The sequence below is a fragment of the Hydra vulgaris genome, chromosome 03 (genome assembly GCF_038396675.1).
Source record: "Hydra vulgaris chromosome 03, alternate assembly HydraT2T_AEP".
In the NCBI taxonomy this organism is placed as follows: domain Eukaryota; kingdom Metazoa; phylum Cnidaria; class Hydrozoa; order Anthoathecata; family Hydridae; genus Hydra; species Hydra vulgaris.
Genome location: NC_088922.1, coordinates 44,004,962 through 44,030,525, shown reverse-complemented (window position 1 = coordinate 44,030,525; position 25,564 = coordinate 44,004,962). Strand labels below are relative to the sequence as shown.

The 25,564-nt window shown below is 27.1% G+C and overlaps 1 protein-coding gene across 5 annotated transcripts in view; it reads right to left on the bottom strand.

The window, feature by feature from the left end:
* The window catches only part of LOC100206794 (uncharacterized), a 71,448-nt gene extending 52,053 nt beyond the window's left edge, over window positions 1–19,395 (bottom strand). Inside the window, exons 1-9 of one of the 5 annotated variants that reach the window (XM_065793340.1) lie at window positions 18,604–18,724; window positions 18,199–18,317; window positions 11,484–11,725; window positions 10,846–11,027; window positions 2,796–2,901; window positions 1,437–1,475; window positions 1,270–1,334; window positions 951–1,112; window positions 777–870 (exon numbers count right to left, since the gene is read on the bottom strand). In XM_065793340.1, the coding sequence (XP_065649412.1) occupies window positions 777–870; window positions 951–1,112; window positions 1,270–1,334; window positions 1,437–1,475; window positions 2,796–2,901; window positions 10,846–11,027; window positions 11,484–11,718 (883 nt within the window). In that variant the 5' untranslated portion in view covers window positions 11,719–11,725; window positions 18,199–18,317; window positions 18,604–18,724. Of the gene's footprint in view, window positions 1–776; window positions 871–950; window positions 1,113–1,269; window positions 1,335–1,436; window positions 1,476–2,795; window positions 2,902–10,845; window positions 11,028–11,483; window positions 11,726–15,517; window positions 15,582–18,198; window positions 18,318–18,603; window positions 18,831–19,375 lie in introns of those variants that run through there. The other 4 variants (XM_065793338.1, XM_065793342.1, XM_065793339.1 and 1 more) reach the window with 4 other exon arrangements.
* Window positions 19,396–25,564: the final 6,169 nt, after the last annotated feature.

The window sequence follows — 25,564 nt, the reverse complement described above, 5'->3', positions numbered from 1 at the left end:
TGATAGGACTTTCCCACAAGATAGAGAAGGTATTAAACTGATGATAAAATTCTATAAACATTAACCGGTAAAAACACTCTTTTCAAAGATGGTATACCAGGAAAAGACTGGTGCATATCTTTTGAAAAAAAATGGAGTGTAGATATTGAAAAAAGAAGACCTCAACTTTTGATAATAGCTTTAGTTACTGATCTATCTCTGAACCAGAAAATGCAATGTAAGGTGTAACAAAATCAGGTTGGATGGAGAACTTTTTGAAAGTTGGGTTGACAGTTTTATTCTATATGTTAAGGATTTAAAAAAGCCTACTTTACTGCTGTGTAATGGGCATAATATCCATTTCACTTATTATACTGTTAAAAAAGAGGCAGAGAGGGTAAATATAAGGTTTTGTTACTTTAAAAAACTTATCGGCAACATACAGTACCCCCAGTATACTAAAAAAAATAAAACAACTAACAACTAATCATTTGATCTTTCAAATAATGATTTGAGAATACTATTTCGCGAGTGGAGAACTTTTTAAATTAAGGTTTTTATCAGTTAAAGTGTTTTACTTTTTTTATAGTTTTATTATTAATATCTTTTAACTTATTTAGTGGTTGGTCGATGACCTGTTGCAAACTTGAAGCAGCAATATTGGAAACAGAGTTTATTACAGCTATTTTGAAAAACTAAAATTAAGAATTAAAAACTTTAATAAAAATTTGCTTAAAACTTTGCTTTCCTGATAATTAAACAATAATAATGATAATAAAAAAGATATTCTAGCTTACTTAAAAAATCTGCAGGATTCCAGTTCAAATGGGACGGCATTCCTATTGACTCAAAAAACAATAAAACCTCTGAAGTTTTTCCATAAAATGCAACCTATATCAAATTTATTGCAATATTACCATCATCATAATAATAAATTTAGAATCATATTTTGTTATATAGAAACTACAAACCTTTCCATTACACAATAGCAACAGCTTATCAAACATATGAAACACTTGACTAGAAGGCTGGTGAATAGTCATGCATATTGCCCTATTTTGCTGCTTTGCAAGAACTTTAAGTGTATTTATAAGACTTAAAGCTGATGAAGAATCTAATCCTGTAGTTGGCTCCTAAAATAGAGAATTAGTATTATTAGTATTATTATTATTATTATTATTATTATTATTATTATTATTATTATTATTATTATTAGTAGTAGTAGTAGTAGTAGTAGTAGTAGTAGTAGTAGTAGTAGTAGTAGTAGTAGTAGTAGTAGTAAAAGCATACATCCATAACTATGCAAGCAGGATTGCTGATAAGTTCAACTCCAATGCTGCAGCGCTTTTTCTCACCTTTAAAAATGTTAAAAAAAGACATAAATTTTTAATTTGCAAACAAATAATATCAATTTCTTCAATATTTATTAAAATAATATATTATTAAAAAAAATTGACCTCCTGAACAACCACGTGCAAAAAGCCCACCACCCATTTCTGCAAAAATAGAAAATATTTAAAAACTTACAACAAGTTTATTTCTATAAAAAATAATACAGGTTTAAACCTCAAAATTTAAACATTAAATTATGATCTGCTCTATCAATTAGAAAACCTTTTTCTAAACAAAAAAATTACATAGTTAGAACTTTTTAGCATTAGGCTATTGACTGCTACGAATTTAAGTGCAGTATTTAACATTCTCATGAGAAATTTAAATGTCATCTACAAAAAGATGTTTATTTTCCTAAACGATAAAAAAAGGTAATAATAATAGTAATGGTTATGTTAATTTACGTTTAAGGTTTATATAAAAGTTATATTAAATTACCCATAAGTTTATGCATAAGTTATAACTAATTTTTGAAGTTAGATTAAAATAATATACTAAAGTAAAATGATGTTTAATAAATAAGTTTAAAGACAAATGACTATATGTTTGTGATTCATAATTTTGTTAAATCGAAATTTTGTTAAATATATAAAATGATAATAGGGCCGGACTCAGAGGAGGGGATGAGGGGGGAGGGAGAGGAGAAGCAGGGAGAGGGTTATTACCACAATTAAGTAGCCTCCTCGACTGTAGTGGCCTTAACGGCCTCGGGATGTGAATTAACACACACAAAAAAATTTTCATCAAAAGTTAAACTATGGCAGTATAAATGTATATGAATGAAGGATGAAGGAAGAATTACATCATTATTTGTGTAACCAGTTGCAATATCCAATCACTCACAAGTTGTTTTAAATTATTAAATTATATCCTGTAAGTGTTATCAGTGCCAAACGTAGCTTTTCAGCCCTGCGATTAAAAACTGGCGAAAAACACAACAAACAGAATCCAGACAAATCGGATTGGTCTTACTTAATGTGAACAGAGAAATTCCAGTAAATTTTAAAAAATTGATTGACAATTTTTTAAAGTCAGCAAATTGTAAATTAGAATTTGTAATATAATTTGATAAAATAATCAACATATCAAGGTTTTATATACGTATTTAGTTAGACAACTAAACTTTTTAATCTTTGTCAAACAGTTGTATTTCAATAAATTTAAATTACTTCAAGGTATTTTAATATTTTGGTAAGCATTGTATGCTTTTTTTTTTTATAAAAAAATACAAACAAGTACTAGTCACAGAAAAAGTTTTTTCAAATCATGTAAGGGGGCAATCTCCCCCATCGCCCCTCCAATGGATCCGCCCTTGAATGATAACTGCCTTAATAATTACAACACAAAAGGTATAAAATTATAAAGTTTTAATTTTTTGTTAAAATAATAACACTGTTTTTTTCCTATTAAGAATGACATGATACCTGTGTTTTCACATTTAGAAAGTCCAAGGTTTTCAATTACGATGTCAACAAGAGCTTTCTTTTGACTCCACTTCATGTCCTCTGGAAGTCTGATTTTGCCAATAAACTTAAAATAATTATAATTATACATATTTACATGACTAGTTATAAAAAAATTATAACTTTATTCTATCAATTTATAGTATATATTTAACTATATCAATAAATATTTATCAAAGAAAGTTAAACCCACTAAAGTATTACACAAAGTAACATTTTTTTTTTCAAAAACGTCAAAAAAGTTTTTGCCCGCTCTAAATTATTATTTTTTTATAATTAACTCTTATTGCTAATTCCAAAAATGTTATGATTTTATTCTGAATCAGCAACTGTTTCAAACTTAATAAGTTTTTAGCGCCAACGACAACCATGTATCACATACATCGTCAGTGCCTCACTAAACATGTCTTTGAAAATTTTGAGTGTGAATCTCTCGCAGCATAAGCTTGTTTAGGAAAGAAAAGTAATGGGTTGTAAGACAGATAGTTATTTATATTGTAACTAACTAGGTTTCATGCTATCTGACAAACACATTGTAGAAATAGTTCTTATTTATAAATTAGAACTTTTTGAACTAAGTGTGTGCCACTTCGCATATATATACATCTAATATATTAGGAGCTTTTACTAGCTGCAAACCACCCTGACTACTGCTTTTGTATAATTGATATTACAAAGCATAGAAAAGTAAAAAGGAGACAGAATTATGTTTACTATGAATTGTGTAAAGATTTATGTTACTGGAAAGATGCGAATGATCTGTTCACTTCTCTAATATTCGAGCATGGTCATGCACAATGGCAACTGTTTATAGATAGCTCAACTAGGAGATTAGAATGTTTGTGGTGTTATCAAGATGTTTGCTTTTATGCTTAGCTTGCAGTAGAGACACACAAAGTGTTCATGTTTTCTTTGCTAATAGGATCATTATATTAAAGTTATTTGGCCACCACAAGTTTAACTACAGCCAGGGTTCTTAAATGTTTCGAGCATTAGACTTATAAAAATCAAAGGTGGCGTATTTGTTGGACTTCAGATAAGTTCAATGTTGAAGTTTGAAAAAGTTGAAAAAGTTGAAAAAGCAACCTGGTGGCCATTTCGTAATGTAATTTGTGGATTAAATAAAATTGTAAGATTTTTACAAACAACTGGTTGCAAAGGTTATATTGAAAAATTTATGAAACTTAGTTGCGTCTCCATAAAGGCTCGTATATTGCGTTTATATCTATATTTCTACTCCGACAAATTGTGTGATGTCAGTTAAAAGGATTCATCATAAAAGATTACATCAATGCAAAAATAGAAGTAGATAACAAGAACAATTGATAATGCTTTGATTCTAGTCAGAAAAGAAGAATCTATGCGCTAAAAAAAAACGATTATCAAAGCATTTTTAGTAAGGTACTGTATTGTTTTTTTTTTGTTTTCTCTAGTACCGTACCTCCTAAATACTTTTCAATATATGAAATAGTGTGTGAGCATATGCAATGTATTTCAGTATATGAAAAAGTAAGTGTGTCTAAAATATATATGAAAAGCTTTTCATACTCAAAAATGTTTTCATTTATATTAAAGCGTCCGATCTCGGACCCAACTATCAAAAGGGAATCGGGTTAGTATTCCAGAACCAAAACGCGGATATTCTAACATCTCTGCGCTAGACGTACGGCAATGCAACTGAACTCGGAAACGTCGGCAGGAGCCCTGGGGAGTGTTCTTTTTTCTTTTTAATGTGGAATCCGATTTCCAGAAATCTGATTACCATAGGGTTTTACGGTCAATAAAGCACTACTAAATATTGAAATATACTTCATATATTCATATATAGGATAATTAATATCTTTATAATATTGAAATAGATTGATACAATATACTGAATTAGAGAAAATTTGGTCATACATCAAGAAAACATAAAGCTACCCAGCAAACATTCTATAACGGGATTTCAGTGAACCTATGTAGGCATTTTGAGCGTACCTCTGTAGTTTTGCTCATCCGTTACTTAATGGATCATAAGTGGAAGCTACCAAAAGTGGATAGCTGATGACTTACTACTCTTAAATTTATAGCGACTGCCACTAGTGGTCCACTAAGTAATTGATGAGCAAAACTTTAAAAAACCGCTAAAATAAAGCCTGTATCGGTCCACTACAAACACATTGTTTGCAAAAACACTGCAAAACAATGTTTGCTCGTTAAGCATACAAAAATAAGTGCATTGGTTTTACATAAAAACGAATGTAATATTTGAATTCAGTTGTATAAAAATGCATAAACAAAGTTTGAAAAATAGAAGTTAAATTTTATTTAAATGATACTTGAGATTCTCCATAATAAGCAGTATTATGCAAAACATCATCTCTTGAAAAACCGCTTATTGTATTCTAACAAAATAAGTTTATTCTGCTTTTATTCTTTGATTTATATAAAATCTTTACTTTTAAACAAATTGGGGAAACTTTTACGATTGAAAATTTTGTAATACAAAGTTCTGCAGTAATAACTTCATTCTATTTACATTTGCATAAAGTTGAATTCAAAAAATTATTTGTATCTAAGTGAGTTCAAAAAGTAACAAAATATATACTAGTTAAATCAATAAGGATTGCTAAAAAATATTCAACCATAAAATTTACAAAAATAAAATGTATATTAGGGTGTCCCAGAAACAAACTTTTTTTTTCCCCAGGATAACTTTCAAGTTTTTCCCATTCCCTGAAGTCCCTTGAGATTAAAAACCAACTGAAAAAAAAATCAGTAGTCAAAAAGTGATATCTGTAAATCTTGACAAAATTGAATTTTTTGAAAAAAGTTACGTCAATTTGGAATAAGTTAATAAGGAAATTTTTTCTCAACTTTTTTTTTTTTATAATTAACTTATGTCTAACTTAAATAATGATAATTAACTTGAATAATTATTGAATAATTATTATTGATATTATTATTCTGATGCATATTTTTTTAAGCATAGTTATTTTTGAAACAGGGTCGGGTCTGCTTACGCCAAATGTTATGAGGCTCACAAACATGCTTAAACGTATGGTCCACATATATCTTTGTTTTGCACGAAAAAGACACAATAACTTTATTTAATAATTTTCATGTATCAAACAAGCCCCAAATTTACGGTATTAATAGATTTCTGCTCATAGTACGCTTAACATATGTAATTTAGAGTTAGGCCCAACAATGTAGTTATTGTTTGCTTGTATTATTTTGAACAAAATCTGAACATTGATTTGTTTATAAGCATTATACTTAATAAAAAAAGCATACCAACTTAGGTCGCTGTGGGTCAATTAAAAAGGTAAATTTAATGACTTAGTTTTGGTCACACGTGTTTGAAATTTTTGAGACGATGAAATGAATAATAAATGAATAATAATAATTTTAATAATGATAACAAGTGAATCCATGTTATATAATTTAATGTTTCATAGTATTTTTTAAATAGGGTCGTCTTTGCAAGAAAGCCACAAATAAAGGAGAAAAAAGAAAGATACAGACTAACCCCAAAAGGCTACTGTTTCTTCTAAGGTATCCTGTCAATCAGTTGCCCAGGAACCAGCTCTCAAGTTCTTTAAAGTTTAAATCAAAAGTTTCAAGGCAAAGATCTTACCTGCAAGGGGGATTATGTAAAGACCTCAATCATAGATGTGTTACTTTTTGATATATCTGTGGAGAAGTTTAAGGAGATTAATTGTTCTAAGAAGGCCATGGAAGAGGATATTCAGTTTTTTTTAGACCAGAAAGAGGGAAGAAAGATGTATTTTACAACAAAGGTAGACAAAGAGTTTGAAATACCTGTTAAAACAGACAGGATTGGTTGCGGAGAATAAAGAACATATAAAAATACAGAAGTGGAGAAAGAACAAAAGAAAAAGGACCAGACTCAAAGTGAGGTTTAGATTCTGATACTGGTTCCTTTGCATCAGACCCAGAAGATAAATTTTTCACAGGTGAAAATTCTTTCGATGAATTAATTCAAAATTCTGATTCTACAGTTAAAGCCAAGGTAGCAAATGATAATTATAAAATACTAAATTGGTTTAATTAATTTTGAGTAAACAAAAGTAAAATTCAATTAGAGAAAAAAATATCATTATAATTTGTTATTTAGATAATGATAAATATTAGTCCACCGATCTGGTGGGTTGTATTTCTGTAGTATCTGCTCGGTATAGGATTTAAATCCGACCTCAAACCGCAATTATTGCAGCAATATAAAATAAATCAGGCGTGAATCAAAAGTTATCCAAGAATATTGAAGATTTAGGTAAGAACTATTTGTAGAAAATTAAGCTAGGATAAATAAAGATTTAATTACATAAGTGATAAAGTTATTTTGATTATTAGGAGACCAGATAAGACAAGGTATGATGAAAACTTTAAAGGGAAAAAGATTTGTCCTGCACTTCTACAGCAAAAAGATCAAAGAAATTGAGAAAAGTTTGCATGTTACGGTTAAGGTTGAAAGAATTTCTGTTAGTGTTACTTAACTAAATATTGATAACACAAATAATATCCTACTTGGAGAAGTTCAAGCTAAAATCTCTAAAAAATTGACTAGGCAGATGTAACCTTGAATATCATAGAGTTTTACAAAATTGTTGGTCAGATTTTTGTCATATGTTGTGACACCACAGCTTTTAACACTGGAGTATTTGTTAGTGGCATTACCGTTCTCACAAATATTCTTAACAACCCTTTTCTCAGGTTTCTCTGCAATCCACACATTTTAGAGTTACACATCTCTTACTTTATAGAAGCTCTCACTAGAGAAAAAATAAAAGGGCCCAGAAGAGCACTATATATAAGATTGCAGAAAGCCTGACCAAGCGTCAAGGAAGATGTGGAAAAAATGGAGGAGTTTATCAGGTTTGATTGGAATGAGTTTTAGTTTGGATCATCCCTGTATAACATTGTAAGAGAAGCCTTAAAGTTTAGCAAGAAGCTCTGTGAACTAATTGTCTTTTATTTAGGTTGAGATATACCAGGGTTTCAATTCTTATCAACCTGGAGCCTGTCATGAATTTAGGTATAGTTAAAGCATATTATCAATAATTTTCATTTTTAGTGGAGAGTAAATTTCTAACAGTTATAATTTATTTATAAGGTTCATGGCAGATGCTCTATACCTGCTGAACCTGGAGATGAATGAGAAAGTAGCCCATGTAACGAATGAAGAAGAGAAGAAGATGGTAAAAACAGCAGCATTGTTTGTTTCTGTATGCTATGGATCTTGATTTTTAAAAGCTATATGACGCACAAGTCAACTTCAAATGACTTGGATGCTTTTAAGTCATCATTCGAAATAAGGGACTACTACCCAAAACTCGGGAAGGTCTTTCTTTTTAGCATGCAGCGGTATGCATGGAATTTAACAAAACAGTTACTGACCCTATAATGTTAGCAAGAAGGTCAAGATCAAGTGTGATGTCCCCATGCAGTTTCATATGGGGAAACCAAAGCTACCGGTAATTACGAGGTCAACGGAGCTTACTTAACTGTTAGGTTTCCAGAGCTGGATTCTGTTTAACGTAGCTGAGGTTCCTGTTTGAGAGGTAAAGAAATGGATCAAGGGAGATGCCCGTGAAACGTTTGATTTATTTAAAAAGCTTTTAAAGCCGATTGTATGTGTCAGTGACTGCGCGGAAAAGAATATCAGACTGATCCAGGACTTAGTTGGAGGATACAGGTCGGATGACATGAAACAGAATCTCATGCTCGTTGCCAGAGACAACAGAAAAAAATAAAGAAGGACTTGACAAAGAAGGAACTTAATTTTTTAACTGTAAATATATATTTTAAAGAGAGTTCCTAAAATACATGATTTTTTCCGAAAAAAGTCATTTAAAAAAAAAAATAAAGTTTACATATATCACTTTTAAATAAGCAAAAATGCTTTTTTAGTTTTTTTTAGCCTATTTGGACCATAGAGAAAAGTTTGAGAGATTTTTTTCGGGACACTCTAATGTATAATATTATTGTATATTAATAATACGTATATTATATTATAATCTAATGTAAAATGTATATTATATTATATATTAATAATATCTATTTTTAAATTGTCTTGAATAATTATTTAAAATAACATTAAGAAATACAAACTACAAACCAATAAAATGTTTTGTAAAACTTATCTAATCATATTTTATTTCCTATTTTTTCTTTTTATTTTCTAATTAAAGAAATATTAAAAATTAAGGCTAGGCGATGAAAGGCTTTTTTAGCTTGGTTTTTTTAAATTTGATAAATTATTTAAACCCTCGGTTCAGCTTTATTCAATTTGGTTTGGACTTCGGTTTGGTCTCATTCAAAACATAAAATTTTGGAGATCATGTATTTAATATACCTGTAACATATTTTCAAAATCATACCCAATACTTAATCGCTTTTTATTTTCTTTAATAAATATTCCCATCGTTTTTTTTTAAATAAATCTTCTTCTTAACATTGTTAACAACCAACGGTCAGTAACAATATTTCCGGCAATAGTGAAAACTGTCTTTAAAGTTACAGAAGTTGCTGTTATATGTATTTATTTCTTTTCACTAGGTTTCAAACCTAATTAGCTTATCAAAGGATTTCCAAACATACCGTTTTTTATGTTATCATAATAAAATATAATGCTAATAAAATAACGGGGAATATGGTGGATGCAAAAGAATTCTTTAGCCAAGTTCGGCAATTTTTTAGACAAACCCTTAAAGCAGCATGTGACCTGGCATTATTATGATACAGTGTAATATCCTTCCAATTGGCTATTGACGGCCTCATTTTTTGGTCTGCCGTCTTTAAATTATTCAGTGCTGACAACACATCTCTTCATTAAGCTTTCCGTTTAGTTTTAAAAGCTTATAATGTAGTGATCTTCGATTTTCCATACAAAATATTTTATTAATCTTTTTTTTTCGGATTCACTATCTACCTTTGTCCTTACAAAGTTGTTGTTGATAAACCATTTTTTATTCAAGTCATTATTCTGTTTCAAAAAGGCTCTCTTTTTTTCCGAGTAAGCAGAGATATGCATATGACAACTCGATCATTGAAATTGGTTTGACTTATTTCATGCGGCACCCATCTTAAATATTTCCACACCAACCTTTTTTTTTCGAATATAGCCCGAAAAGGTTTGCTGAGCTGAATTAAGTCTTTCTGCAATCTCCGATGATGTATCAGAAAAGCATCTTGCTTCAACATAAAAACATCGTTGTCAATCAAAGATAGTAGCAAAGAAGGTGGCTCATCAGAAAAGTTTAAATGATTTGTTTCAAACCTCAATAGTTATTGATGTGTCTGTTTGTTCTTATTTAGTAAGATTATATTTACCTATGATAAAAAAAAACGTGTGCATTTAAATATTCATTAAAATATGGTAAATATGGTTGTTTGTCGATAAAATTTAAATTAAATGTGGTTATTGGAGTGATTTATACCAATGCTGAAAACTTTGAGGAAGTGAAAAAAAGTAATTTTAAAGATATCAAAAAATAAATCCTTTTTTTTTTTTGTTTGAGTTTATATTTTCTGTTCTTTTAATTAATCTTTCTGTTAATTTTTTCTCATCCTTCAAATTGCATATTCAAGTATTATGCAAAACTAAAAACAAGTCGAAGATGTTCACTAATATTTTTAAAGATATACAGACAACTAAAAATTATCCAAAAAATTATATTTTTCTATTTTGAGGACGCGCTGACGTAAATGTTTCAGTAATTTAAAAAAATGTTTTTTTTTGTGATCAACGCACAAAATATTTAGAAGAAAATATTTTTTAGAAGATAAACGCAGTATAAAATTATATTTTGCATGTACTCAACGAATGAAAGTATCAATTATGATTTAATTACTGCTTTATCATATAGTTTTCAAGATGAAATTAATATTCAAAATGGTAAATAGTATTTAACAAAAATTGTTGTTACCATCTATTGTTGTTAAAAAATGTTGTTAAAAAATGTTGTTATTGTTATTGTTGTTAAAAAATGTTGTTACCAAGTATTACCTCTAATGACTGCCGCACAGTAAGATGACCAAAGAATATGTCTTCTTGCATAACGTATCCAATTTTTCTTCGAAGTAATTTGGAGGCACTTTTTCCATTTATTTCAATCGAGCCATTGTTTAAAAAGATTCCTTTTGTTTTTCTTCCAACAAGCAGGTTCAAAAGTGTAGATTTTCCTGCTCCTATTTTAAAGATCTTATTTTGTTAAACAACTCATTACTCTTATTGTCTGTAAAAAAGAAAGAATATTAATTACACTTTATACATTTATCTATATCTTAATAATGGTATTGCAATATTATATGAGCAAAATTTTTTAGGTAAGATAAAATTTCTTTTTAAAGTATCTAAAGATAGGTTAAGTTGCCGAAATTGATTTTCAATTTAGCATACTAATAACTTTGATCAAAGCAGAATTCAACATTATGTGTGTCATGAACTGCCTAAATAGATTTTAAAGTAAACGTTAATTTGGCCATGAATGTGAAAAATTTTAAAAAATTTTAAAATAAGTATTGCAATACCATACCGTTACTATAAATTTATTTTTGAATTGTATTTTAAATAAACTGATTAAATTAGAGGTAATAATTCCGAAGAAAACGTTGTTAAAAAATATTTTAAAGTTATCAGACTACCTGATGGTCCCATAATTGCCAAAACCTCACCAGGCAATATTTCACCAGACACATTGTGTAATATGTTTTTTCCGTTTAGGGTTACGTTCAAATCTTTAAAGATCATATGAAAATGTTCTTGACTGCTGATCCCAGCGTTCAATAGTTTCATAGAATTTATTGACATACTTGTTTTAAGTGATTCTTCGTCCTGAAACTTGTGGTAGATAGGCTGATCGTCAATATTTCTATTCATTTTTGTCCTATTTTAAAACTTTTTTGTAAATATAAACATATATATATATATATATATATATATATATATATATATATATATATATATATATATATATATATATATATATAAATATATATATATATATATATATATATATATATATATATATATATATATATAATATATATATATATATATATATATATATATATATATATATATATATATATATATATATATATATATATATATATATATATATATGAATATATATACACACACACACATACACTACAGTCCATTAGTTTATTCGCACTGTATCTTAAATTTAAGACATCTTAAAGATAAAAAAATTATCCGGTACAGCAAAACGCCAATGTAAGTTTAATTATGCGGTTAGATATTTTAATAAGCACGCCAACTCTAATTTAAAAGTACAGTGAAATGATAGCCTTTTCGTAAAATAAACAATAAAGTTGTTTGTTTATTGTTAAAGATAGAAATGTGTCATGCAATACCACCCTAGTCTCAAAATTTATTACTGTTCGTTGAAATATAATATACAATTCTTTTCAATCAAAAATTCTTAGGGTTTACTCACAATATAGAATATTTTTCAATAAAGAAAGTTGTGCAAAAATAAAAAATTTCTTTTGTTTTAGGTTGTTTTTTTTTTAATCTTAATCATCAAAATTGCAAAGTTAACTGTAGAAAAAAGAGTGGAAATTTATACTTTACATGGTTTAAACTTTTCAAATCAAAGTATTGCACAATGTGTTGGCATATTAGAGTATTGTGTGCAATGAACAATTAAAAGAAAGGAAGAAATTGGATCGTTCAAACTGGCAGATCTGGAAGACCTTATTCCACAACAAGAAAGGAACCGATACATAGCTTTGAGTTCTATACAAAATTGGCGGCAAACAGAACCAGAATACGCCACTGATTTTAATGATCACCATGTAACAAAAATTAGCAAAAGGTTAAACTATGTTTGCTAGATGTTGGTCTCAGAGGTTGTGTGGCAAGAAAAAAACCATGTCTGACCAAAGTTCATAGACATAAACGATTGAGTTGGGCTAAAGAACAAAAATATTAGACAGCAGGTGGCTGGAATAATGTTCTTTGATTGGATAAATCAATGTTTAAAATTTTCGGCGATAAACATTTGTCCATTGTTTGTTGCCGATCTGGAGAATGGGTACTGGATTATTGCAACGGTTAAACATGGGGGTGGCAAGATTATGATTTGCGGTTATTTTGGCAGTAGCTAAGTCGGTAAACTTGTAAAAATTGACAAAAAATGTCTTTTTGCATATCTTGGATAAACATGTTTTAATTTGTGAAAAAAACTTATTAGTGAACGATTTTTCCAACAAGACAATGATCTAAAACATACTGCTAAAGTCGTGAAAGAATATTTACGGAAAAAATCTGAGGACGGAGTACTGGCTTGGCTACCTCAAAGTCTTTATTGAAATCCAATTGAACTACTTTAGGATCACCAAGATTAGAGAGGTGCAAAAAAACCTTCCTAAAGGTAAAAAACCTACTGACATCACTTCAAAATATTTTGAATACTTTTGATGGCCAATATTTACAACTGCTGTGTAACAGATTGCTTTGGATTTTCCTACCTATCATGAAACCTAGGGGTGGTCGAGTATATGAAAATGCTATTTAATTTAAAGAACTTAATTTTGAGTAGTAATTTATAGTTTGTTTGAGCCGGCGTCGAATCTCGGACCTCTTAGTTCTGAGCCAGATTTCTAACTTCTTGATAGTTTCATAAGTTGATAATTCCTCTGTACTAAAGCTAGACGTGTCTCACTTAAATTACGTTTTCGAATATATTTTTGCTATCTTATATTGCAAAATGTTGACAGCAGATAATATTGCAAAAAGGAAACTAATTTATACAGATATAAAAACCGTAAAGTAAAACGAAATAATATGAGAATACGAAAGAAATAAAAAGAAAAAGAAAGGAAAAAAACAAGTAATTGCTTCTTTTTATTGCTTTGAACGCGAGAGAAATATTCATTTTTTTGCACTGTTTACGAAAAACGAATGCAAATTTAATACTTTTTTTAATAAACGTATAAACCAACGACCTTTTAAACAAGTCGGACGTGAAATCAATGGTTTTCGCAGGACCGACGACACAGTTATCAAAGTTGGGGGCACACTATCTAATTTTAAAAAAATATTCCTCAATTTCTTATAAAAATCTTCAATTTCTTTTTTAAAAAAAAAGTGGTCTTCACAAAAAAAAGTAGGTGGAGGGGCGTACCCCCTCAAAAACGAAAGAGGGCTCGCGCCCTCTTGTTTTGAGGCGAGTAATCTACCACTGCGCCATGGCTGCTAAAAACAAAGAGATACTGCATAGTTTTAAGGGGTTTTAATTATATTTTAGCCATTTTTAAACATCTAAATATTTTTCAAATGAAGTTTTCAATCAATTATTGTCGGAAAAATGATTTGATCGTCTACTTTTTAATTATTTTGAACGCTGATTACGTTTTTCATTTGTTACAAACAAAAAGCCATAAAAGAAATTAAAATGAAATACAGCAAAAAAAGGGTTGTCTTAGTTGTTTTTTATTTGATTAAATTTTTTTTAATTTTTACTTTTTTATTGGACTCGGTGCCGGGTACCCATGTCGGGCCAGGTATCGGGGACCCGGCATTTACTGGGTGCGGCATACCTCTAATATATATATATATATATATATATATATATATATATATATATATATATATATATATATATATATATCGGTAGACATTATTAAATCCATGGATAACGCCTGGAATTAAAGTCGTCAAAAAAAAAAGCAATGACTATACAATAAATTTCTCAAAAAAAAATTTTCAATAATGAAACTAATTACAAAAATTATAAACGCACTCTTGAGATGGTAATTAAAAAGTCAAAGAAATATTACTATAACGAGCATTTAATAAAACATAAAAATGATCCAAAAAAACTTGGAACATAATTAAGGAAGTAATTGGTACGAAACAAACTGACGGAAATAGTCTTCCTATAAATCTATGCATTAAAAATAAAACTATTACAAATAAATCTTTAATTGCTGAAACACTTAATCAATATTTTGTCAGTGTAGGTTCCTCTTTAGCGTCGAAAATAGAAACTACTAAAGTAAACTTTGAGTCATATCTTACTCCTAATAAGACCTCTAAGATGGATAATTATGAAATTACTGAAAAGGAACTCTTAGATGCAGTATATCTTTTAAAACTAAACAAAAGTGTGGGGTTTGATAATATTAGTAGTGATGAAATGAAAAAATCGTTAAAATACTTAACAATCCCTTTTTTGCATATTTTTGATCTCTCTTTAAAACTAGGTATTTATCCGAAGAACCTTAAAATTGCGAGGGTCATACCTATTTTTAAATCAGGAGACATTTCTAATCCTGAAAATTACAGACCGATTTCAATTCTTCCTTGCTTCTCTAAAATCTTAGAGCGAATTATATATAATCGAATTTTGACTTTTCTATATAAAAATAATATTCTATATTATAAATAATTTGGATTTCAACGAGGGTATTCAACTGACCATGCCATTATTAATATTATTCACGATATATTCAAAGCATTTGACGAAAGTAAGTTTACCCTCGGAGTTTTTATACATCTTAGCAAACCCTTTGATACAGTAGACCATAGAATACTTATAAAAAAACTCAAAAGTTATGGTATTAAAAGCACATATTTTGAATGGCTCAAAAGTTATTTAAACAATAAAAAACAATACATTGCACACGAAGAAGAAAAAACTGATTACTTGATTATTACTTGCGGTGTTTCCCAAGGCTCAATTCTGGGTCTACTTTTATTTCTTATTTATGTAAACGATTTCAATAAGTTTTCAAACATTTTAAACTCAGTTTTATTTGCAGATGATACGAATTTATTTTATTCTAATGGAGATGTCAACCTTTTATTTAAAATAGTTAACAAGGAATTTTTAAATCTAACGGAATGGTTTAAGGCAAAAAAGTTGTCCTTAAATTTAAATAAAACTAAGTATACTTTTTTTTATAGAATTCATGATAGAGAAAAATTTCATTAAAACTTCCTGATCTTTATATTGGCAACTCTTAAATAATTAGAGAGTCATTAAAGTTTTTAGGAGTGATACTTGACGAAAACTTGACATGAAGAAAACAATAGACAATAAAATTTTGAAAAATATTGGCATACTATATAAAGCTAAGCAAATATTAAACCAAAACTGCTTAAAAATCTTATATTTCTCCCTCATACATTGTTATATAAACTATGCAAATATTGCATGGTGCAGCTCTAATGTAAGTAAGGTTAAAAAATTTCTTAGTAGACAAAAACACGCTGTCAGGATTATTTCAAATGCAGGTCGATTTACACATTCTAAAGAACTATTTAAAAATTATCACATACTCAATGTTTTCAGCTAAACCTTTATCAAGTTCTTATATTTATGTACAAACTTCATAATAAATTAACTCCTATAATATTTGATACACTTTTTAATAAAATTAATTACGTGTACCCTACAAGATTTTCAAATTACAATTACGAACAACCTAAAATGCACTATTTGGTTACTAAATTTTCTATTGCCATCAGAGGTCCTAAGTTATGGAACACTTTATTAAATAACCAGCTGAAATATTGTTTTTCACTTTCGCTATTTAAACAAAAACTCAAACAAAAACTTCTTAACGATGTTAATGAATCAAGTTCTTTTTAAGATTCTTTTTTTTTCTTTTTTTTAATTTTTTTCTTTTTTTTTCTTTTATAACAAATATCTTATTAACTTGTCTCTAATTTAAATTTTCTTTAAATTATCCTATTAACTTATCTTTAGATTTTAGGTGCAATTTTTTTTACCATTTTCTTTTAATTATAGATTAGTAACTGATCTTAACATACTTGTAAATATTTGTATATAATTTTTAAATGGCACAAAGTTATTTTATGTTTACATTTTAATTGTTGTACATGCTTGTTGATGAAAGCACGTCGATGTGTAGTGATGAGGCAAATTTTGTTTTCTTTTAGCCCCAGTCATGTAGATTTTATTTATATAACACGGCATTGTTTTCTTTTTTTTTAATGACGAAATAAATAAAAATAAAATAAATAAATTAGGTAGCAATGCCCAGCTCTAATATATATACATACATACATACATACATACATACATACATAAATACATACATACATACATACATACATACATACATACATACATACATACATACATACATACATACATACATACATACATACATACATACATACATACATACATACATACATACATACATACATATATATATATACATACATACATATATATATATATATATATATATATATATATATATATATATATATATATATATATATATATATATACATATTATTAAAAATAATATTTGCTTGTAAAGAAAAAAGAATTTTTTTGCTAAGAAACATTTTGTTAAAACTGTTTTTAAGAGTCTTCAAATTTTTTCACAATATTTTTTGTTAATAAATTTTAATTAAAATCTCTATGGAAATACGCTTCTTCTGAGACATACTCTTAAATAAATTTTTTTTGTTGACAATATTAGGGATTTTATTCCAAAGTTCAAGATTTGCATTCAAATATCTTTACAACTTGACTTGACGGTGAAAAATAAATTAAATATTTGAAATCAAATTGAGAAATGCTCCACAAAAAATGTATTGTTTGCTCGAGTGAAATAAAATGGTATCTTGAAACATTGAATTTATTTCCGATAATAATGCAATCAATGACATCAAACTATAGCTAAAATTCATAATTAAACTATCTTCGTTTAAAAAAGATTGCCACCATTTCCCTACCCAAAGTAATAGAATTAAAATTAAATTTAAGTCATTTTATTTCTAGTAATCTCAGAGCAATTTATAAAAAACTATAATAAATTTACTAATAATTTTATAACAAAATACAAATCGTTGCAAATCTTTTTTTTAAGTGTGTTTTTTACACTCAAACCCCTTTTTATGCGGTCCTTTTTTATGCGGTATTTTATTTGTGCGTTTAGTTTTATGCAATTTTTTTTATGCGATTTCATATAATTTAATTTTTGAACGCGCAATAATTTCAATCTCAAAGATTAAAAAGTGTAATATGTATGTACATACGTCATTATATAGTTACTGTTATGAACATGCAACCACAAATTGCGTTACAACGTTAATTTTTAAATATTTTTTATATAAGAGTTGAATTGAATTTTTGTGTAGCAATGCAAAGAGTTTTTTTATGCGGTCCGTATCTAACCGCATAAAAAAAACGTTTTAAATTTTGTTTCGAAAACTATTTTTTATACGTACTCCTGAAGTTTTATGTGATTTTTTTTTTTATGCGTTTTCTTTTATGCGGTCCCTGTCTACCGCACAAAAAGAGGTTTGAGTGTATTTGAAAATTAAAAACAACTAATTAACTACCTTAAACATAACTAAAAGATTTTAAATAATTCTTTTTTTTTTCCATTTGTGTATATTCATATCTTTAATTTTCTTGGAAATCTCCGTAAACAATAAACCTGATTTTTAAAGACCGTTAGCTATAAAAAAACAAACAAATAAAGTTGTCTCTAAATATATGTGTTGATTTTATCAACAAATATATTTATATACTTGTCATTATGCCAACTATTGGTATATTAATTCTAAAGGCTGTATATGTTTACATTGATTTTTACTTTAGAGCATAAGTTACATAGTATTCAATATAGCTTACATAATACTCAATGCAATTACATAATACTCAGCATATGACTTTTTTTTATTTTTTATTTTAAGCCATTGATCAATGTTTCAATTTAAAGAAAAAAAGAATACACAACATACCATCACCACCTTAAAAAGTTAAATTCGTATTTATTTTCAAAATGCGCCTTTGCATATTGATCACAAAATGTATTCAATGAACATTTACCCTTTGCTTAAATAGTTTAAAAACTTTAAAAGTAATGTAACATACATTAGAGCAACAACAACAAAAAAAAAGCATCACAACCACATTGCATAAAAAATGTCAGCAAACAGTTAACGTTGAATAGCAAACAGATTGTATTACACAATAAAGAACTATCGTCATTTTACTCATTGACCAATTTGATTAACCTTGTCATGAGTGACATATTGTTGGTATAAATCTTTTTAACCTCAAACTTTCGCAGAACCTGATTTTTGTTATAGTAATTTGTTTTCAATAAAATTGTGTTGGTTATCAATAAATTGTTTTTAGAACTTGTTTTTGTTGGTTGTCAATAAAAAGAAATAAAAATAGTCCATTTAAAGTCTTTTTTTAACATTACGCGACTAATAACTAATAAACTAATAAAATCTGTCTATAAAATAAAAAATATTTACATATTTTTTTACCGTTAAAATTTATTTGAAGTATATTAAAAAAAAAATAATGATAATAACTGCAAAAAGAAATTATATAAAAAGGAAATGATAAGTAAAATGTAAAATCAATAAATTCTAATAGCGTTAATAGAAATCCATTCAATTTTTTAGATTTAAAAATAATAATAACAAAACAAAAACAATTATTCATTATTTTTAAAGGTTTCGAAATAGCATAGTTTTGGATAATGGTCAATAGACTCACATTTTCCATTTTGGTGAGGTTATATAGATCTACATCAAAATTTTAAAATCTTTTCTATAAATTATACCAACTCATTCAAAAGCATGACTGGAAATACTGAGTATGTGTCCTATTTAAAATCTTTTGAAAAGTTTAAACACAATAGTCCTTCAGCAAATAAAAAAGAACTTTGTGTTTGCTGAAGGTTGCACTTTTAAAACATGAAAGAAGAATTTCCAAACCAAATTTTTTTTCAATGACAACTAATTTTTTTCACCTTTTAATTAAATATTTTATACTCACATCGGAACTTTCCGAGTTTAATCTATGATATTTCCATATTTAATATATGATACTTCCATGTGATATAAAAGTCTAAGCAGATATAAAAGTTCTTAGCATAGTAAAATTTTGTAAAAGGAAAAATATTTTATATGAATATAAATTGTACTCAAATATAAAATATAAATTAAACATACGTAACTCAAAACAATAAAACATTATTTCGTCACAAGATAAATTAATTAAAAGTGTTTTAAGATAATATTAATAGAGAGAATAAAATCTTTTAGTTTTTTTTATATACGGGATAAGTTAGGGGTAAGTAAAAATTAGGCAAAAAATTTTTGTTCCAAGGATGTGCTGCACAATAAATGACAAAAATTTGATTGAATTTCGTTCTATAAAATGATTATTATTATTTACCGTATATTAAAATTTACAATAAAATAAATCGTGTTAATAAATAAGAGAGCTGGAGCAAGCAGAAGACATAAACTGTCGTACCATCGAGCCCCATTTACATTGAAAAAATCATCTGTTTATATGCAAAAATGAAAAGTAGCTAAGTACATAATAAGAATTTTACAAATTAGTTAAAATATAAATATTAATATAATATAAATATTAGTGTTGAAATATAACGCAATATATCAATGATTAACAACAATATAAAAGTGTTAAAATTTTTCAACAAAAAAATTAAACAAAAATAAAATTGCAACAAAAAAGAAGTAGTGTCAATAACTATTTTTTTAGATAATATTATTTATGTATTTATTTTAAAAGAAATATTTTAAATCAAAGTCATTTTGTAATAAGAGACTCTTAGATTCTTTCCTGAATTGTTCCAAAGAGATGTTTTGAATATTATTTTATTTTTGTAATAAATTTTGAAAAGTGTTTCCATAGAAACGGTCCACGGTATTGGATTTGGTAAGAACTTAGTTTTAAATTAGTTTTTGTTACAATAAAGTTGGTAATTGAAAATTTAGTAGGATACTTGTGCGAGATTTCACTAAAGTAAGACTGAAGTACAATAGGAGAAAGCCCATGTTTTATTTTAAACATGAATTGTAAAACTTGGTGTATATTAAGTTTATAGATACTTAGGGCACCAAGCTTCCTTAAAAGAAGTTCGCAATGAAAAGTTCTGTGTGCACCAAATAAAATCCTGCATGCGTGTTTTTGCTTACTATAAATTTTTTTTAATTTACTATAATTAGTACTATCCCATACAATATTACAGTAAGAGATAAAACTATGAATAAATGAAAAAAATATTTTTTTCAAGGAAGCAGTGTTAAGATATGGTTTAGTTTTATGTAATATGGAAATATTTATTGAGATTTTATTTTCTATATATTTTATATGTGGTTTCCATGACAAATTTTCATCTAGTATTACTCCTAAAAAATTAACGATTAGTTCCCTTTTAATAAATGTTTTATTGATTAAAAGATTAGATAATTTTAGAGGAACATCATCACCTTTACTAGGTTTGGAGAATAAAATAAATTTAGTTTTTTCTACATTTAACGAAAGCTTATTACTTGTAAACCACTCGTTTATTTTTAATAGTTCTTCATTAAATATATTAAAGAGAACTTTCATGTTTTTGTTGGAATAAAAAAGATTGTCTGCAAACAATATAAAATTTAAAATATTTGATGCTAAGTACAAATCATTTATATACAATAAAAATAATAATGGTCCCAATATTGAACCTTGGTTGATTGTATATGATTTTATGGGGCACACCACATGTAATTTGATTCATTTACATAATTAGTTCTCATGTTAAACTTGCTTAATGGTTTCAAAATAAAAAGTATTAAAACCTTAAAAAACTATAAGATAAATTATATTTCCACATATAAAAAAAAAATTAATTTTTATATACATTTAATTAATACACATCGAGGATTCTTATTTTATTAAAAATATTGAGGAATCCGAGAACCGATCCGCACTAATAATTAAACGAATAGCATGTTTACTGATAAAAGCAAATTTCAAAACATTGTAATTTGCTTTTATCAGTGCTTCCTTAAGTAATAACTTTATAATTTATATAATTTATATAATCTATATAATTTATATAATTTATATAATTTATATAATTTATATAATTTATATAATTTATATAATTTATATAATTTATATAATTTATATAATTTTTATAATTTATATAATTTATATAATTTATATAATTTATATAATTTATATAATTTATATAATTTATATAATTTATATAATTTATATAATTTTTATAATTTATATAATTTATATAATTTATATAATTTATATAATTTATATAATTTATATAACTATGAATAAAAGAGTAATAAATTTTGTTAAATTATTTTTAAATCTAAATGAGCTTGCGCCTTACATAAAAGTTCCGATACTTTAGCAGACATAATCAATATGGTAGATATGATCTATACGATGTTTCCAAGTGGTGTTCTCGTTAATAGAATTACCTAGGTATTTAATGACAGAATCTCTTTTAACTTCAATTAAGTCAATAAAAATTTTCGGTAAAATTGAGAGTGGAAAACATTTTAAGAGGGCGAGTGATAAAGAATCCATTTTGTTTTGTTTGCATTTAATGTAACATTTATTGTAAGATTTAAACCGTTTAGATACTTTTTGATTTCAATTTGATTTTTTGCTTTAAATAGAATATCATTTTTTAAGCTTTAAATACAATATTATTTTTTGTTGATTATCCCGCAGTGCTTAAGTTTATCTATGAGGATGTAGTTGTCTACTGTATCAAAAACTCTTAACAAGCCCATAAATATTCCTAAAGTAATTTTGTTTTGTTAAAAATCACCAGTTATTTAATAGACTACTGATTGCCTACTTGGTCGAAATGATTGCATACTGAGTTGAAATGATTGCGTGCTCAGTTAAAAAGTTTTTTTTTTAATCTAAACTGATTGGGGGGGAAATTGTATTTAATGAAGTGATCAAAAGTTCTACTATAAATTAGACGTATGAAAAATTTTGAAAATACAGAAAGTATTAATATAGGTCTATAATTCGTAATTTAAAAATGATCATTAAACTTGTATATAAGAATTACTTTTACTAGTTTAGGCTGATCAGAAAGTTTTTTAGAGGTTATTAAGAGCTTCATAATATTGATTAGAAGTTTGTTTAGTTTAACTTCGATTACAACAACTAATCACTAGATATTTCATCGTTATTTGGTTTCATTTTTTATTAAAGAGAGGAAAAAGCTTCTTTAAATTCTTTATAGCTGAGTTCAATATCGTGCATGATAGCGGTATTTGCGGGTTTTAAGTAGTTATAAATGAATTAGATGATGGACTTAGGGTCATGTATTCCCCTACTATGAAGACCTACCTATCGTGAAGACCTACCTACTATGAAGACCTACCTACTTTGAAGACCTACCTACTATGAAGACCGTGGTTTTTGAAAAAAATAAGTAAATTTTTTAATTTTTTTTTTGCATGTTTCAAAGTTTCTGAGATACATATAACATCAAAAAGTTTATTGAGTAATAAAAATGTTTAAAAGCTTCAAAGTTTTTTTTATTGATTGATCATATGTTTATACTTAGGATTATAAAATTTTTAATGTTTTTTCACTATTAAACTCGTCAGGTTTATAGTATGAGTTGTCAAGACAACTTATATTTATTTCATTCAATAAACTATATTCATTTTCAATATTAATTTTTCAATATTAATTGTTGTATTATTCTTGCTACTCATTTATTATTAGATCTATTAATAATTTAATTTCCAGTGATTAGTTGTTGCAATCAAAGTTAATCTAAGCAAACCTCTGATCCACTCGAGCTCTTAATGACCTCTAAGATTTTTTCTGATGTAATCTAAAAATTTTCTGATGTAATCTAAAAATTTTCTGATATAATCTAAAAAATTTCTGATGTAATCTAAAAATTTTCTGATGTAATCTAAAAAATTTCTGATGAAATCTAAAAATTTTCTGAAGTAATCTAAAAATTTTATACTTAATTTATGATATGAAATGAACTCTAATAATAAGATTCAACATATGAAAAAGAAAAAATTATTTGATAAAAGTTATAAAAGTTAAATTAACATATTCCAAACAACAACTACAGGAGCACTTACATCTATAAATTGCAGAGAAAAATAAATTAAAACGCTTAAAAAAAGATACTTAAGAAGAAACAAAGCTCTACTTTAACGAAAATCTTTCAAGGATAACTTTTATAAAGCTAAAAAACCAATGTTTCTTTTATTTAGTAATCATGTTAAATTTATGCATTTTTTTCTTAAGGCAAATAAATAAAATTGAAATCAAAATATATAATTTTTTCATTCATGGTAGGTGAAGAATCAATTTCGGTAGGCGGTACCATATCAAGGTAGGTAAAGAAGAGGTAGATCTTACAAAAAATTAAAAATAAAATGAAAAATAATGACTTCTCTCAAATTTAAATAATATAAATTAGTTAATAATCGAGTATAAATTCTTAATCATAAAACCCTAAATTTAAATCTGTTACGATTTTGGAATTATGAAGTTAAAGTTAGTAAAGTTGAAAGGTTTCTTAAAATTACGGTAAGGGAAGATATGACCCTATTTTATTAACAAAATTCGGATCATCATTTATGAAATTTTTATCGAGTTCTTCCGAGATTTTGTTTTACAGAATACACTGCTGATGATGTTAATTCATTAAGGTAGAAATGGTGAACTTATTTTTTCTTTTTCCATTATGCCATTAATGACAGACCACATTTTCTTACTATTACAAATTGATAACTTGATTTCTGTAGGGGAGAGTAGGGTATTGCGAACACCTAAGCGGGAATGCGAATTAAAGACACCAGTTATACAAAATAATCATATTTATTGCTCATCAATTAGTTTAGCTATTTAGTCACAAACCCTCAAAAGCAATTTTTAAAAATCTTATTATAAAATAAAAATTTATGGCAAGAATAAAACCATTGGTGTTCGGAATTACCCTACCTACGTGGGGTAATTCCGAACACATCGGGGGAGGGGGGGAGGGGTCAATTACAAACACTGTTGTGTAATAACGAATAAAATGCTGATTGTAATAACTAAGTCGAAAAATTATATTATGCAACAACAACAAAAAAAGGAGTGATATTATTTCCATAGAAGCTACAACAGAGTGTTACTCAAGAAAAAAGTTGCATAAAATTATCAGAAAAAGTTAAAATCAAATTATAGTAAACAACATCCGCAGCCTTATTACACTACTGCACGTCTGGAACTGAGTAAAGAATCTCTTCTCAGCAGGTAAAAAGAAATTGTCGAATTTATTTTTCTACAATGCTGTTTTTACCATGTTCGGAGTTACCCCGCGTTCGCCATTACTCCACTCTCCCCTCTTACTTTTTTTTACCATTTTTAATAAAATTTTGGTAAAAATAACTAAATTTTATAATTTCTTTGGAGTTTTTTGCTGCAATTTTTCGAACCACGGATTAGAATTTGCTTAATTTTTCTAATTAGGAAACGTCATAATTTTTATGATCAATTAAGGACAGGAATCTTTTAAGTAAAAGTATTTTTAAAGCTTCTTTAGTGTCCCGAAATCTATATAAGTTGGTACACGTTATTTTTTTAGTCTATATCTGAATATATCTTATATCTGAAATAAATGCCCCTGTTTTAAATGTCGTTCCAGGTTATTGCGAATTAGAATTAGAATATTGTCAATTGCTGTTGCTAAGGTTTTTCTCTCTAGTGTTCATTTATCAATATCTGACAATCATTAAATTTAAAAAGCATATTAAAAAAAAGATTTTTTTTTGGAAACTTTGAAAAAGTTAGAGTATCGAGGTTCATGTCATTAACAATATATGAAGCTTTACTTTTATTTTTTATTTTGCTTTTGTATTTTTGATAAATGTTTCAAATGGT